This window comes from Lactuca virosa, chromosome 5, assembly GCF_052849685.1.
Source record: "Lactuca virosa cultivar CGN04683 chromosome 5, Lactuca_virosa_CGN04683_v6, whole genome shotgun sequence".
NCBI classification, from domain to species: Eukaryota; Viridiplantae; Streptophyta; class Magnoliopsida; order Asterales; family Asteraceae; genus Lactuca; species Lactuca virosa.
Window position 1 is genome coordinate 47,028,075 of NC_136430.1, and position 17,108 is coordinate 47,045,182.

At 33.1% G+C, this 17,108-nt stretch overlaps 3 protein-coding genes across 4 annotated transcripts; 2 read left to right on the forward strand and 1 right to left on the reverse strand.

The window, feature by feature from the left end:
- Positions 1-1,176: 1,176 nt before the first annotated feature.
- Positions 1,177-3,453, forward strand: LOC145115525 (Concanavalin A-like lectin protein kinase family protein). The gene has a single exon (XM_079051819.1). The coding sequence runs from the start codon at positions 1,421-1,423 to the stop codon at positions 3,305-3,307; it is 1,887 nt and encodes a 628-aa protein (XP_078907945.1). The 5' UTR covers positions 1,177-1,420; the 3' UTR covers positions 3,308-3,453.
- A 767-nt stretch (positions 3,454-4,220) lies between these two features.
- Positions 4,221-8,706, reverse strand: FRO8 (ferric reduction oxidase 8). Of its 2 annotated transcripts, none has more exons than XM_079051642.1 (8): positions 8,141-8,706; positions 7,944-8,037; positions 7,658-7,846; positions 7,116-7,353; positions 6,095-6,422; positions 5,748-6,012; positions 4,618-5,306; positions 4,221-4,527 (listed from the first exon to the last, which is right to left on the reverse strand). In XM_079051642.1, the coding sequence occupies exons 1-8, from the start codon at positions 8,292-8,294 to the stop codon at positions 4,346-4,348; spliced, it is 2,139 nt and encodes a 712-aa protein (XP_078907768.1). In that variant the 5' UTR covers positions 8,295-8,706; the 3' UTR covers positions 4,221-4,345. The 2 variants fall into 2 exon arrangements, with proteins under 2 accessions (XP_078907768.1, XP_078907769.1); XM_079051643.1 differs by having other exon boundaries at positions 7,658-7,843; positions 8,141-8,705.
- A 6,306-nt stretch (positions 8,707-15,012) lies between these two features.
- Positions 15,013-16,851, forward strand: LOC145115811 (U-box domain-containing protein 33-like). The gene is made up of 4 exons (XM_079052163.1): positions 15,013-15,444; positions 15,995-16,113; positions 16,196-16,314; positions 16,402-16,851. Exons 1-4 carry the CDS (start codon positions 15,162-15,164, stop codon positions 16,643-16,645), a joined length of 765 nt encoding a protein of 254 aa, XP_078908289.1. The 5' UTR covers positions 15,013-15,161; the 3' UTR covers positions 16,646-16,851.
- The last annotated feature ends 257 nt before the right edge of the window (positions 16,852-17,108 follow it).

The window sequence follows — 17,108 nt, forward strand, 5'->3', positions numbered from 1 at the left end:
ATTGTTCACGAGTTGATTGCTGAAGAAACTCTTGTCAAGTCCCATGCTGACAAAGGTCCCAAACTATGAACTTAGAATGATGGGTTAAGCTATAAAAGGGTATATTGGTCATTTGACAACCTTATGATGATGATAATAGGTGTTGACATAGAAGCATAAGTTTGAATAGGTTTTATCCAAGCGAAGAAGAATGTTGTGTTGCTACGCATTAGACTAAGGCGAGTTTACCGAGAGCATATGTCCTAAACTATGAACTTGCCTTTAAAAAGTTTTCATATGATATGATTTGCAAATATGATATGAAACGTTTTGGTGATCCTTATGTTTTCTTACATGCTACATGCTTTCCATAAATACTAGTCGGGAATATTAATACAAAAAATATTTTGGAAAATAAAAGGGTTTACCTTAAAAGTTGAAATGATGATAAAATGATTTATGGTGATTTATTGATATTCTCTTTTAAAAAGGTTTTCTTTTAAAAGAAAAATGATGTTTTATGATGATATGATGTTTTTTTATAATAAAATGATGTTTCTGTTGAAATAATGTTTTATGATGAATTGATGTTTTATAATTTAATGATGTTTTATGATTTGGGGAATTTAACATGTACATACAATCTAGGATGGGTTCCTATCTGAGCTTATCATTATATCAGTACGAGATTGACCATTATGATATATCATGACAATGAGTGATTTTTGGAAAATTGTTAGTATGCACAAGTGGGATAATATCCATTATGTGGTATTCATATGATGGTTCATGAATACCTAACTTATGATGTGAACTTGGAAGATGTTTGTTTGGAATACGTTAAAAAAATATGACTTCCTGACATCCAAAATTGGGGTGTAATATGTCAATGAAATGTCTTTGTTACAAATAAAACGATGAAAAAAATCAACTTAAATAAAGTCCATATGAAAAAATTATAAATGTTCGAAGTTTGAAAAAAAAAACAAAATCAATTTGAAAAGCATATGCCCCAAATACAAAATCAAGGCTATTTTAGTCATTTTCTTTCACTTTTATAGCTATTTCATGGTAAAAAAAAAACTTTTAAAAAATAACTATTATTATCATTTTTCATATTTATAGAGTATTAAATTACATATTATTCCGTTGATGAAGAATGATTTCTTACCCAAAAAAGTATACATTTGGAAATGGTCTTTTGCTAATTTTGAAATGGCAAATGACTTGCGAGCTTTCCCGATAGAGATGTTATCTATACAAGATCTAATTCGTATAAAAGAAACCCAAATCTTCAACTTTCAAGTTTGAAGAGACATTGTCCCATGTTTGATTTGAATGTCTTATAGTCAGATATCAATAAACACAATTTGTAGATTTGCTGTAAAACAATTTCTTCAGGTATGAAAACTCTTTTCCCATCTGCAAATATTCTCCGAAAATGAATCCCGGAAGCCTTGTAATCACTCTACTCTTCCTCCTATCACCACCCATCGCCGCCGTGGACTTCCTTTTCAACTCCTTCAACACAACCGCCAACCTCCTGCTAGTACGTGACGCCCGCATCGAGCCACCGGTGATCCGCTTATCTAATGACTCCAATCAGTGGTCAATCGGCCGAGCTTTCTACTCAACGCCAATTCAAATGTTCCGGCAAGGATCCAGTAACCTTACTGTATTCTCGACGCAGTTCGTCTTTTCAATCTTACCGGAAATCAGCTCCAGCCCCGGCTTCGGCATCACTTTCGTGTTATCAAACACCACCGAACCCAACGGAGCAATCGGCGGTCAGTATCTAGGATTGTTCTCCAACTCCGCGGCACGAACTGTAGCTCCGCTTATTGCCGTGGAGTTCGACACCGGTATAAACACGGAATTCAACGAGACGGATGGAAATCACGTCGGAATTGACCTTAATAATATTGAATCAGAGGTGAAAGTTAGCGCCGGTTACTACAATTCTACTGGGAATTTAATTTCGGTGGATATGCGAAATGGGCAAAACGTACATGCTTGGATCGAATTCGATGGATCTAGAATGGAAATCAACGTTACAATTGCTCCAGCGGGTATGTCTAAGCCAATCACACCGTTACTCACCTATCGCAATCCAGCTATTGCTAATTATGTAACTTCTGATATGTATGTCGGTTTTTCTGCTTCTAAAACCACTTGGGTCGAAGCACAAAGGGTTCTCGCATGGAGTTTTAGCGACACCGGCGTTGCAAGAAACATCAATACTACTAATCTACCAGTTTTCTTACTTCAATCCAATTCAAATTCCGGTTTATCCACAGGAGCTAAGGTGGGTATAATATGTGGTTCAGTGGCGTTCTTTCTATGCCTGCTAGGTGTCTGTTATTATGTCTGGCTGAAACACAACTCCAGAAATCAAGAAGATGAAATCGAAGACTGGGAGCTTGAGTATTGGCCTCATCGATACTCATACGAAGAGCTGAAAGAAGCCACCAACGGATTCTCAGACAAGGAAGTTCTTGGCGCAGGTGGATTTGGTAAGGTTTACAAAGGAACATTGACCAACAAGACAGAAGTCGCTGTAAAATGCGTGAATCATGACTCAAAACAAGGATTGCGAGAATTCATGGCTGAGATTTCGAGCATGGGTAGACTTCAACACAAGAATCTGGTTCAAATGAGAGGTTGGTGTAGAAAAGGAAACGAATTATTACTCGTATACGATTACATGCCAAACGGAAGCCTCAACACATGGATCTTCGATAAACCAAAAAAGGTTTTAAATTGGGAAGGGCGTAAGAAAGTTTTAACAGATGTAGCCGAGGGTTTAAATTACCTACACCATGGATGGGAACAAGTGGTGGTGCATAGAGACATCAAATCAAGCAATGTGTTATTAGGGTTTGATATGAGAGCTCGATTGGGTGATTTTGGATTAGCGAAACTGTATACACATGGTGAAGAGCCTGGGACTACACGAGTGGTGGGTACCCTTGGGTATTTAGCACCGGAATTGGCCATGCTGGCATCTCCGACAACCGCTAGTGATGTCTACAGCTTTGGAGTGGTGGTGCTAGAGGTGGCATGTGGCCGGAAACCTATAGAAACGTGGCAGGAGAGAGAGGAGGATGTGGTTTTGGTGGATGTGGTTAGAGAGAAGTATGAAGAGAGAAAGTTGGTTACAGTTGCAGATGGGAGAATTAAGGGGGAGTATGACGTGGAGGAAATGGAGGCGGTTTTAAAGCTAGGGTTAAGCTGTTGCCACCCTGATCCGGTACACCGGCCCACCATGAAGGAGGTGGTTGCACTTTTGTTGGGCGAGGATGCCACTCTTGCTACCATAATCATGTAACTATATTTTGCCTTTTTTTTTGTGTTATATTTTACAATTTCATTTATTTATTGTTGTTACAAATTATACTTTCAGTTCGACACCGAGGAAAATCTTGTTGGTATCTTTGTATATTACATATTTATACGTGTTGGTTTTTCTAGAAATTGTGTATTGTTTTCTTGCAAAATTAGATTGATTCATGGGTATATGTTGCATTTATTTTTGGGCATTCTAGATGGAATATCTGTTTATTACATCAAAATACATTTTGACTTTTCTTACTAAATTGGATTGATTCATGGGTGTGTTATGCATATATATTTTTTTTGGCAATCTTGATAGTATCTTTGTTTATTAAATCCATTATTCATTTTTCTTGAAATTCTGTGTTGCTTTCTTGAGAAATTGGTTTGATTTGTGGTTATCATCCATGTATTTGTGCTTTCTTGAGAATATGGGAACTGTTCTTTATTTTCTACCCATAATAGCAAAGTACTTACATTTCTTTACCCATAATAGCAATGTACTTTATGTTTACCTATAATAGCAATTTACTTGTGTTTTCTTACCAATAAGGATATTGTACTTTATTTGTTACATATTGCTATTATGTAAGGAAATGTAAGTAGATTGCTATTATGAGTAAAGAATTGTAAGTATGTTACTATTATGAGTTACATATTGCTATACCGAAATAATGTTATTAGGTTGCTATTATGGGTAAAAAAATAAAGTATATTGACTATATTGGTAAAAAAGAGATACCAACATTGGTTAAATGAGGATGCCATATTGGTCAAAATGATAAAGTGATTACCTAATTTAAATTCAAAGATATCGGCCCTTAATCTTTGTTCATTAAATAATTCAGGTCAACTGTGGTTGGTGCTTTTCCTGACCCACTTAATTTAGTCTTGTGTTCATACAAGACTTATCAAATTAGAACTTTTCAATATACTTAAAGTAAAGTTAATCAAGACAAAAACAATAACATAAAGCAAATATAACTTCAAATATACACATTATTCAGCTATAAATAGGTTACTTTCTTTCTTCCTAAAGACTAAAGTTTAGGGAGTGAAAATTGAAATATGTCTTCTTTCTTAGAGCACCAGCGATTGAACCTTGAGAACTTAATTGACAAAACGAAGCTACTGACTCCTTCATTGTTTCTGGTCCACATACCAACACCCCTACGTGGGACCCACCCGTTTCATTCGGGAATTTTGAAAATATTTCTGCTCAATTTACACATGATTAGGTACTTACAAGAATGCAAATATTGATTTATAGCATAAATAACATTAAAAAAAAAAAAAAAATCGTACCTTGGAACCTGGGTCTTGCTCCAAAATGTAGTTCATGATCATCAAGATTTCTTGATTGAAAGGAACTTGCTTGCATTTCTTTTCCATCATGCTTAATCCCCATCAATAGAGGTTGTTTCTTTAGATGTTTCAATTTCAAAACTAACGACATAATTGTGACAATGAGGATGGATAGAATAAACGAGCATGTGAGAACAAGATCGACTAATGATGAGGGGTTTTGGGTTTTCTCTTTGGAAGAAGGTTTTTTAGGTTGAGGCAAAAAAACATGGCTTAAAATGATTAAAAAACCTAAAAATAAAATAGATGAGAATCCGATAATAGCAGCCATAAAGAGTGAGCTCCCGTATCCATTTGGTGAATAACTTATACGCCCCGTGTCAAAGTTGACTGTTTCCACTTGAGAAAACTCGCTTATTAATTCACCAAGTGTTGTGCTGGATTTCGGTTCTTGGGTAACAAATACTTTTAATTTCAAACGAAATTCTTTGGTGTTTTTGTTTGAGAGAAGAGGTAGAATTGAATTGAGCATGCTGATGCTATTGCGTTTCTTCGTGATGTACACGAGTTGTATATTTGTCGGGTAATTCTTTTTCCCATGATTTTGAGCCCAGGAAATTTCTTGCAATATGCTCAAAAATGGAGTCACCCCTATTCCTCCGGCCACCAAAAGCAAACTATCGTATTTACTGAAAGACATTATATCATAAAGTATGGTGTTACAAAGTTAGACACAAGACAAAATACAATACGTAGGTCCCACATGACATGACAAACTAATCGGACCAAGTTGTACAGTTAAAGTTTAACTGTTAACGTTCTACATCGGTTAGATACATTCGTCTCTATATATTTTGGAGTCTACCATCTCTCCTTAAAGGACATTTAAAAGAGAAAATATGTTACTCCAAAAAATTTAAGCTAATATAGATGTCAATGAGGCAAAAATTGTAACTTTTTGTCCTAAAAAAAAGGTGGAACATGGACTTGCTCTGGATCTTAAATTCATATAAAACACACCTAAATGTCTTTCTAGTCCTCATCATCAAAATTTATAAATAGTCCTAGAAAGTTGTCATGTTATATATGTAACAAATCTAGCCTTAGTGACGAGAGCTTATCTTTGCTACCTTAAGAAGTCCGTTGATGTGGGTCCATATGGTCCTTCAACAGAAACCGGAATGCATGTTTCCACTTTTTGATTAAGACCTGAAACGGGCATTCCTTGGATCATGTCATAAAGAGAATTTGTCCACGACCCATCACATTTTATGATAACCGACATCGTATCATCATCAACGCTTGAGCTTGAAGCTATACTAAACGAATGCCATTGGAATTTAGAAATTCTTGGAACCTTTATAAAGATTATGCTTGTCGGGGTGTACTTCAAGCCTGCATACATATATATGTCATTCAAAACTTTTATAAGATCAATTATCTTTATTCACTTTTGATAACGCGATAGATAAATTACTTGGTTCTTTTGGAAGTATAATTTCAATGGCCTTGAAAGGGAAGATTCGTGCAGAAAGAATGCATGTTTGTGGCCTTGATTGTATTATTCGGAGCAACCTTTCAATGGCAAAAAGAAAAATTGCAGGAAACACCATGTAGAAGTGACGATCACCCGTGTGAAACAAGAAGAATATGATGAAGATGATGTACAAGTGGTGTGTGTAATAAAAGATTTCAAATCTTTTTCTTCTAATTTGTGGAAGTGATGTGATCCCAATCACTAATCCCACGATAAGTGCAATTTCGCCAGCTAGGTATATTCTTCCCGTTTTCTGCCATTTCCATATCTATTTTCCCCATAAAAACAATAAAAAAAAAAAACTACATGTTATATATGAATATAAAGAAAATAGTTTATAATTGTAAAATTTAATTTTCCTTATACATAAAGTAAAATAATATTTGAAACCAAAGTCTAGTTCCTGTTAAGTCCACCAACTTGTACTATTTTGAGTGGAGATGTTGAATTTTCCACTAATTTTTCTTTACATTTTTTTTTGTGGGTTGATTACTTTTGGATAACCAAACCAAAGATTAAACGCAAACTGCAAAATGAGTCTTAAGTTTGGGTTCTGCTTTTTGGCTGAAAAGCAATTAGAAATCTAAAAAAGTTTGAGGTAATTGAAATGCGAACATCCTTACCAAACATTACTTAAAACAAGAAACCTAGTTTGACTTTTTAGGTCAAACCCTTGCCGTTTTCAATCATGTCACCTTTTTCTCTTTGTAGTTTTGTCATAAAATTCAATGCATCTCAAAAAGCGAAAAGGACTAATAATTAATATCATTATTGACCTTGGAAAATTATTCATATTTTGTTTTTAACAATAGATACTTGAATTAAAACTCCAACCTGAAATAATTTTATTTTAAAGTGTTTAAATCTTAAATGATCACTTATGGGTCGTATTAAAGGCGAATTGAAAAATTACTCATTTGACCCTGAGATTTTGCGAAACCGAAGAAATAAGGTAGATTACCTCGTCTTGAATTTGATGTTTGATGCCCCAAATGAATAAAGTCCCAATACCATGTAGAGTGGAGAATGATAGCATCATGGTCCCGAGCCAGATATGATATCGAACGGATGCTTCAAATTGGATACCGAATAAGCGAAATACTGTCATTGCCCTCATGATCGGGAATAGAAGCAACCCTAGGCAGGCTTCTGCTAGCAATCCAAACCGTGTTGCTATCCTAAATGTCTTATACTGCCACCTATCAGATACGAATATCATATGAATATCTGACTTAACCTAGTAAGCTATATATTATTTAACCTAGTAAGCTATATATTATTGTTTTTTTTTTATTAAATTGAAAATAATGTGAGGAAAAGAAGGCTTTCCCATGTTAATTATTAAATTTTTACAAAACTCAATTATTTTTGTCCTTCATTTTTCCAAGTATGCCATTATTTTCTTAAATATCTTAAACATCATTTATTCACACGTATTTAATGGGGGAAAACTAAGAAACGAGACATATAAGTCTATTACTTGTTTATATTCTTAGTACTCACATGTTTAATTTGAGTGATTTGACTGGCATCATCTTGTTGAAGTCATTAGAGATGCGTATGTAAAACGTCCACACGAGAAAGATGAGGAAAAGGGACATCACAAGGGCTTCCATGGCAGACAAAACACCCACAAAACCATTGACGATAATTGGATTCGATAAAGCCGTGATGAAACTCCTCCCTTGTCTTCTAACATTCAAAGCAAAACACCCCAAAACATTAAATTACAGGTAATTATCAAGGAATTTAATCATAATTAATTGTTATCTATCATAATATCATTTACCTCTGTCTTCGTTCCTTTGGTTTGAAATGCATGTACACAAATCCAATCATCACAGAGACGATAATAGGCAATGACAAAACAATGAAATCAAGACCTGAAAGTAGGTGTATGATGATCATGTTAGAAAATCGTTTGATTTTTGCTTTTAGTTTCTTAATCTATCTTATGTATAGCTCCTATGAACTTGAAGATCTTACCATTAGAACCGAAAACTGTAGTTCTTGCAGCATCTTCAGCTTCCTTCCATGTTCTTGTCCATATTTGTGTAGGTTTCAGAGCCCAAATAGATACCCACCCGAGGGCTAGTAAGACCATTAAAAGTTTGAGAACAACAAGAAAAGATTTCGCCATTTTTGAGTTTGATTATGATGAAGAAGATCGAGACTTATGTCAGTGCCAGAGACTTCTCTTCCAGAAGCTTGTGAAAACCAAGTTGGAGATATGAAATATGTGAGTGTGTGTATATATACATACATATGTGTGCGTGTGTGTATATTAGATATGGATATCATTAGTGAAACCCCACCATTTGTGTACAGTTTACATCATTATATATGATAATATTCAAATAATCTTATCATATTAATCATTTGTATTTCTCCCCTTGCCATTAGAATTTAAACACATGGCTTGTATGCATCAAGACATCAAGTCTCTTGAAAGATGATAGCATAAAATTTCTTTATATTGTCAACACGAAGTGGAAGACGAACAGTTGTACTTTTGGGAATTGATAATTTAACATTCACATTTCTACACATAAACAAACAAAAAAAGATTTATATAGAGATGAGTATTCGATAGCAAGTATTGTGACGTGAAGAATCAGAACAATAATCATAGATAATCATTGTTTATATAGCTAGAGATAGGTAGTTTTTCATTTATCTTGATTATCAGTTTTCTTAACCTTAACTAATCAGAAAATCACAATCAAAATTAAAATCAGTCAAAACCGACTTCAAATTACAATAATAATGCCCATCAAAAACGACACATATACACTTATAATATGAAGTCCTGATAATCAAGTTCAGAAGCAATGTGAAGACAATGTTTTTGAGTTCTCGAGTCTAATTGCTTCAGACTCGAGAACACAACAATACTGTCTTCAAATAGACGTGGGTCCTACGTACCTAGGGGGAAATGGAGTGCAAGAATAAGGGTTTGAATATTATGTTATTGTGACATGTAAGTGATTAGTGATGGTAGAGTTTGGCGTTCGCATGTTGTCAGCCTCATGATATTTTTGGAATCTATTTTCGTTAGCAAAATTGACCCGCATTTATATAGTGGATTCTTGGTCCCATCCACTTCTTGCACTCTTCTTTTTTGGCGTTTTCAATCTTCATTCATGGAAATCCATATCTTGATAACAGAGACTAAATTTATTCACTTGACTTTTCTAAGAGTAAACTCTGGTTTTTATCTGTTTTGTCGACATATAAGGAACTTGCATATATGCTAGAAATTGGATAAGGGAATTGAACCAGAATCTGGTCCTGGATATAGTTAAAAGTAAACCCGATCAGTGCCACAATGTTCATGTTTTTAACCTCGAAGTGGAATGGAATTTTGCAGATCGCATAAGAATGTTACACGTGGTGGTCCAGATATGCAATATCAGTTATGGAAGTCCTTAATTTGCACTCAGTTTTCCTGCAACAGGTTGCCAAGACCTTCAAGTTGTCAATAACAAGGACATGCATGAGACACTTGTCTTTCAACTCTTTTGAAAAGTAAGGTTGCACTTATTACACTATAGATGATAGTTTTTAACGATCTTCAAGGGCTTTTAAGTCTTTTGCACAAATAATAAATTAATCAAGAATTAGTCTCGGTCTAGTCAAACATACATGAAATACAATAAGAAATATTAATTATATGTAATATTACATAATTAAATGTGAAATTTCTTATAATTAAATGTGATCTGTATACAACAGTTTTTTACCATACACAATAATATTCCCCATAATTATGGTTCAGTTAATGTTTCTTATATGTGTCGCAAATAGCGTCCAAAATGCTAATGCTATGATGTTCCTAAATTAATTAATCTAGTCTTGGTTTTGTGCTTCTAATTTTATGCCAAACTTCTAGTGCTCATTTACAAGGATGGCATGATCGATAGTTGTGCTAATGCTCCCATGGTGGGTGTTGTCTATTTTTTTTTTCTTAAAAATTTGTAAATGAAAACAAAAATAAATGGGGGGAGCACTACCGATATTTGCTACTTCCTAATTGAGTGGAGGAAAATCTAGGGAAAAGTTTTTAAATCAATACTTATTGGGGATTCCATCATTTCAAAACCCTAATTTTAAAATATCAAATCACATTGATTTGAACCCTAGCTTCCGTTAAGTAATCTTGTCATTATGCAAAATGGGTACACATCAAATTTGATCAATGCATCTCAATATCATGTGGCTTTTATAAGGCACTAGAATTTGTGCGACTATAATGTCGAATATATCCTGTAAATTGGATTAATACTAATCACTATTTTCTATGATGGAACTTTCAACATTTGGATGTTTCTCTTTAGCCTTTTGTGGAGCTAATTTTAGTTAAAGTGTCTTGTTTTGTCTTTTGGCATCAAGAGTATATGTTACGACCTATACAAAATCACACACAAAAAAAAAAAAAAAAAAAAAAAAAAAAAAAAAAAACAAATTGACTTGTAAGAGAGATATCAATTCAATGGATGTTGGAACAAATAATGTTGGATTTTTGGGATGAAAAACAAGTTAATTTAGGTCATGTTTTTCCTATCAAGTATCCATTATCCGTGTAAATGTTATTTAAACAATGTTTAAAAAATACAACAAACACACGGAAATGAAAGGAATCAATGAACCGGGGTAAATGTGTAAAAGACAAGATTCACGAACTTAATAAAAAAAAGTCTACCAAAAGGCCTTTGGTCTGGCGGCAATGAGTCACTCTCTCATTTAAGAGGTCATGAGTTCAAGTTTCGCTTGTGACATATGTGATGATAGTTAGGAGTATATTAGTTTGCCGTTGTAAAAAATAATAAATAAATAAAAAGTTTTATTTAGACAAATAAAATGGTAAACATTCATGTATAACCATCATATTCTCATTAAATTCATTATATAAAAAACAACTAAATAACCTCAAAAGTTTACAAACCCAATCGGCACAAAACATCACTAGTCAACATGTTGGCCTTCGGACATATTGCATGTGCACAAAGCCAAACTAAAGTGATCTATAATTGAATACCCATTTGATACAAACATGTAAGGTTGAAGCCAAAAGATGCCTTCTTTCAAATGTCAAAGTAAATTGCTACAAAAGATTAACTAAATCTTGTAATATCGATGAATAGGCCAAGTTCTTTTAGGCAAGCATATTGTTGCAGACTATGTGGTCCTGCAAGTTTGTACATGTATTTTTAGAAAAGAATTTCGTATTGTGAGAAAAAATATATAATAAAACATACCAAAATCCAAAAACCTATATACACCATTAAAAGAGGCAAATACCTTTCAAAGTATAATTATATCAACTATTTGAGAAATATACCATCATTGGCTTTCACCCTTTTCTTTTACATTATTTTTTATCATCATTGGCTTTCATCCTTTTCTTTTACATTATTTTTTATCATTGATGTCTTTTGTCCCAAATTTTGAGTTTCATAGAATGGACGATCTCATTTAGTACTACATATGGTCGTTTAACTCTTTGTTGTGTAGATCTGTAGGGTCGTTTAACTCTTTGTTGTGTAGATCTGTAGGTATTAATCTATACCCACGTAATCCTATTAAATAATAATGCATTATTTATAGTTTAGTTTATTTGTATACATAGTGTCATGGTATAGAGTACATGGGATGTTATATATATAATATATTTTTTCAATGCAATACATTGTAAACTCTTAAGGGTTTTCATTATTTTTACTCTTGTTAACATGGTATAAAGCCTAAATGAGTAACAACTCATCTAAAATTTTTTCAAAATATCATTGAATCAAATAAACGTTGTCAAAATGTAACAAATTTTTATTTTTGTTTTTAAAAGACCATTATAACTTAGAATATAACTTGGAATATGTGGTTTTTCCGGTTTTTCATTTAAAAACGGGAATAAAAAATTTGTTACCTGTCGAAAAAAAAAAATTGGTTCAATGTTATGTTGAAAACAATTTGGATAATTTGTTACACCATTATTAGGTGTTTAGCCCTAAATAATACTCATATATTTTCATGTGGGGAAAAACATAAAAACTAATATATAAATTTCATTGTGTACCTGAGATTTTCCCAAACACACACATACACACAGATAGAAACTTATTTTTCTTGTGAATGTCTTTCTAAATATACAATCCTACTAATATTAGTTTAAGCAAGGTTCCATTCATTGATGAAACTTATTTTTTGTTAGAAAATCGGTGTATAGATATACTTGCATCAATAAGAGTTGTGAAACAATTTCAGATTAAAGCATTTCGAGGGTACACTCAAAATCTCTAATCGGATGAAACTCACTGTTTTCTAGAATGGAGAGTGAAGAAGATGTTATGAAAATTTGTACCCAAAAATGATTTCGAAATTGATCATATAACATGAACTACTTCCTGTCTTAAAACTGCCATATAGTAGTTATAGGAAAACAATTTCCTATCCAAAAATTGTCACATTACTAGTCACAAACTAACATAAAACCAGGTCTATAAATGGATCACAAAACCGTGTGTATTTACAGATAATACGGATTTCTGAGGCATTTTTTATATAGCCCTTGGACCCCGCCACTTGGACCCCGCTCCCAGGGGCGCTGCCCCCGGACCCCCATCAGTTCAGAGACTTCTCCCCTGAATAGCAGTATACTTTCAACAAAGACAAAATTAAACAAATGTGCACTCCGCACCATACCAATTTGTTCAATAATTGTCAAAGTGACATTAATCAACAAATTAACCCCATTACACTTAAATAATATTAGTGATATAAAATCACCAACATTTTTTTATGTGAAAAAAGTAAGTTAATCCTTCATCACCAAACCATCAAATTCTCAAAACCATTATTGATGGACATACTAAGCCCATTATCATTGTTCCTCCTCCATGTGAAACTGGTGGAGAAACCCTAAACCTAATGATGATTCTCAATGATTAATATGGAAATCACTTCATCCTTGGCTAATGATGACATGTGAGTCGCAAATCTTGATATGAAGGTAAAATCTGTAATAAGTAGTGCTCCCTATTATAGCGCTTATTATTCTACTAAAATATGCATATAACCAAATATATGAGTCTTTAAATAATAAAATAATAATATATTTTTACTTTGTGTTTTTTATAAAATTGTAGAAATGGTTCATGTGGTTTTCAAAAAGTCTCGATGTGATTATAAAATTGTGTTTTTTACATTAGGATAACTTTGCAAAACATTACATTGATGGTTCTTTTAGTTTCAAAATCTTGCATTATTGATCCATTTCTCTAACTCTTTTAGAAATTGGACGTTAAGTATGAGTAAAATAATCAAAATACCTTATTTTGTCTATTATGTTTTTACAAATCAATAAACTATAGCTACCAAATACAAAATTTTAAAAGATTAAATAAGAGCCCTAACGGGCTCCCATTGTTCACCTTCCCAAGCAACTCCACCAATCGCCTCATACTATCACCCTTTAATATTAAAGTCCTTCACTTTGGGTCATTTCATATTGTCACCCTTACAACTCCATCATTCGTCGCTTGCAAGCAACTCTACTGACTAACAACCACTATAAGCCACTGCTTCCTCAATATTTAGACAAAATGATACTTTGTCTAGGTTGCTTCTAGATCAATTACAAGAACATAAAGCAAATAATCAATATATATCATTTAGTTATAATGATACATAAGTATATAAATACATATACCTTATGGTTCTTGTTCATATTCCATTGTGTAGTATGAGAGAAAGAAAGAGAGAGAGATGTGAGTATCTATGCCTTTTGATACTTTGTTTATTTCATAGTATCATTTTTCAAAATCATTATTAAACTATAGAGCATCATTTTCCATATGTATATAAACAATCAATCTCAGTTGTGTGTCAACTTGATTGGCATACACAGTGATTTTTAATTCAAGTTCTTAATGATTCCGATGACGAGAGTATTCAATAGTTGATTAACGAAGACTTGTCAAAATAGACACTCAGAGGCTTTAACAATGTATACATAAATCGACTAAATATGAACAATCAAACATCAATGCATGGATTAAGGAGACTTTTTTTTTTGGTTTTTAGGACTCGATTTGTTGATTAATATAAACAATAAGCCCCATCCGAATGAATTGATTTCGTTTGTTGATGTTGATGTGTTGTGCATAGTTTTTTTTTCTTGAATGAGGTGTTTATACCATATGAAGTACTTTGGTACAGTATTATTATATATTACATTTTTCATCAAAAACTCAACAACTTGCCAGGGTGGCGGGTTAGAGACTGACATAAGAGCACTTGGTGTTGGGTTTAGGGTTAGTAAGGTGGGAGTCGCCAAAGAAGGTTATTGTTTGAGAAGAAAGGCTTCACTAGAAAAGAAGATTTTTCTAGCATTGTTTTTCTTGTTTAAAATGAAAGAGAGATGGGAAAGGGGGTATATTGTATTACTTTTAGTCCATATGTAAATTGGTCATTAAAAAATAGCATGTCAAAAGTTAAACCTAATGAGACATTCAGTGCAAAGTTTTGGAAACATAAGGACCAATGATGTAATGTTTAGCAGAATTGTCCTAAACTTTAGACTTTTTGGAAACTACTATGACCTTTTTGCAATTTTGTCAATATTCTATATTTATTTTCCTATTATAAAACTATATTTTAGAAAATATATCTATTTATAGGAATTATATGAATTAGGAAAATAATTTTAGAATACCATATCTGAATAAAAAACTAAAAATACAATATGGTGATCAAATCGACTTTTAGGAATATATTATTATTTAATAAAAAGAGAATATTAGAAAAATGATATAAAGGGAAGATTATTACTAAATTGATGAAAGTTATTATTTCTTAATTTAAGCCAAGAAGGAATGAAGCATTTTTTATATGAAAAAGGCTTTGAAAGCAACGAGACAGAATTCATATTTCACAATAAGCCACCGCCACCACTCTCACACACACCTTTGTTTTCATCTCCACCTTTCTTTGTTATCTTCTGGTAGTTCTTATGTCAGGAGAGAGAAAAACTGATGATGATCATGAGATAATGGAGATCGAAGAAGAAACCTCACGCCAAAGCTGGCGGCGAGTCATGTCGCCGGAGATTGTGGAGGTCGAAGAGCACGAGAACCGGCCAAACGTTATTACCAGAGACGCCGTCGACGTTTTTGTTGCCGTCGGGAAGAACGATCTCGACGTCGTGAAATGGGCTGTCGATCACCTTGTCTCTCCCGGAGCTCGTCTCTATCTCGTTCATGTCTTCCCTCCCGTCACACACATCCAGACTCCTGGTACTCATCACACCTTCAATTTTCTTCCATTTCTGTTTTCTCCGACTCCTCTGCAATTTTGACTTTTCATTACGGGTCGGGTCGGATGATCTGCTAACACTGTTTTATACATTCTTAAGAATACCATAGATAATAAAGATATTCAACATAAATTCCAAAAACTTATTATTGAAATAAAGATGTAGTTCGTTTTCGAAATATCATAAAAAACCGAAACGAGGATAAACACCAAGATTTAAATGGATTTAAATGTATTTTTTTTTCTCCAATTTGCTTGCTAGGCTTGTTTATTTTCATTAAGTATTGTGTAAATAATGTTTTAAAAAATTGAGTAAATACCGGTACATTTAACAAAATGGAATACAAATGAAATAAATACAAATGTGTCTTTCAAACGTCCTAAAAAAGTTAGACTTGATAAGAAAAATCGTTTTCTAGCATTAAAAAAAAGGACCACTTATATATAGTTTATCAAGTTAAGTTAGAAAGTACAAGTGATAATAACGGGAAATAAATTCAATTAATCTAACTTTTTTTTATGTCATAAAAGTTGGAAAGCTATCAAGAAGCCAATTAAGCAAAGATCAGGTCCAAATCTACATAAACGAAGAGAATAATAAGAGAAGAAACCTCCTACAAAAGTATATACGTCTTTGCACTGATGCCAAGGTGCATTTCGTCTTATAATATTTCACATCAAATAGACTTTATTTTGTATGTAAAATAATAGAATTTCAGTAATCATAAACAGATAGTTGTTGAGACAATGCTTCTAGAGAGTAATACCACAACAAAGGCTATCCTTGATCTAATCCATGTCGTCAACATTACCAATCTTGTTATTGGAACTAAACGATCACCTCCACTAAGGTAAATTTCAAAGCCCTTGATTGTAATAATGTTAAACTTTTTTCTCCCTAAAAAAGATAAATACAAACTATTTGTGTTGTGGTGTAGGCGATTGAGAAAAGGGTTGGGAAAAGGAGAGTTCATTAAGAAGAATGCTCCGGATTTTTGTGAGGTTTCCATAATTTGCAATGGGAAACAAGTCACAACAACCGGTCAACAACGACAAGTTGCAGGTCGGGTGGTTTCTCCTTCTGATATCCCTACAACGAGTAAAAATGAATTGAAAATCACTCGTTTCCAGTCTGAACGAAAGTTTTTTGAGTGTGCATGTTTCTCAGGGAATTTTGATTGATTTTACTTTTACTTTTGAATGTGCATTACTTACATGATGATCATGTGTGCTCGTATCAACTTAGAGTTGTTTCATAGTATGGTTTTTAGAGCATAATTTTTTGTTTTTCTTTAGAGTTGATACAAAATTCTATGACATGTACGAATAGGTATGTAGATGTTTTAAAAAAATGATTAATGTTACGTTTTCTTGTGGGTGTACACAAATTGATGGAGACACAATAAATTTTTAGACGTGTTTCAAACGACATAAAGTACAATGTTATTGGTTTTAAGCAAGATTGGGTAATATGATACAAAATGAGCATCTCAATCCAGATTAATATAATTGTTGAGAGAAAAACTTAGAGACACACTTGAACAAACGTTAGAACAAGTAGATTGCGGAATAGTTAATCTCGAAGGATCTAAAAGCTCAACAATAATATTAATAAGTTAGAGTTAGATAGTTAGAGAGTTAGTTG

Excerpts from the sequence above, each read along its gene's own strand:
- LOC145115525 (XM_079051819.1), top strand. The coding sequence starts at position 1,421 with ATGAATCCCGGAAGCCTTGTAATCACTCTACTCTTCCTCCTATCACCA.
- FRO8 (XM_079051642.1), bottom strand. The coding sequence starts at position 8,294 with ATGGCGAAATCTTTTCTTGTTGTTCTCAAACTTTTAATGGTCTTACTA. Across the intron at positions 7,354-7,657 it reads AAATCACTCAAATTAAACAT|GTGGCAGTATAAGACATTTA; the intron begins GTGAGTACTAAG and ends CGTATCTGATAG. Across the intron at positions 6,423-7,115 it reads AACATCAAATTCAAGACGAG|ATATGGAAATGGCAGAAAAC; the intron begins GTAATCTACCTT and ends TGGGGAAAATAG.
- LOC145115811 (XM_079052163.1), top strand. The coding sequence starts at position 15,162 with ATGTCAGGAGAGAGAAAAACTGATGATGATCATGAGATAATGGAGATC. Across the intron at positions 15,445-15,994 it reads CACACACATCCAGACTCCTG|TTGGAAAGCTATCAAGAAGC; the intron begins GTACTCATCACA and ends ATGTCATAAAAG. Across the intron at positions 16,114-16,195 it reads GTCTTTGCACTGATGCCAAG|ATAGTTGTTGAGACAATGCT; the intron begins GTGCATTTCGTC and ends AATCATAAACAG.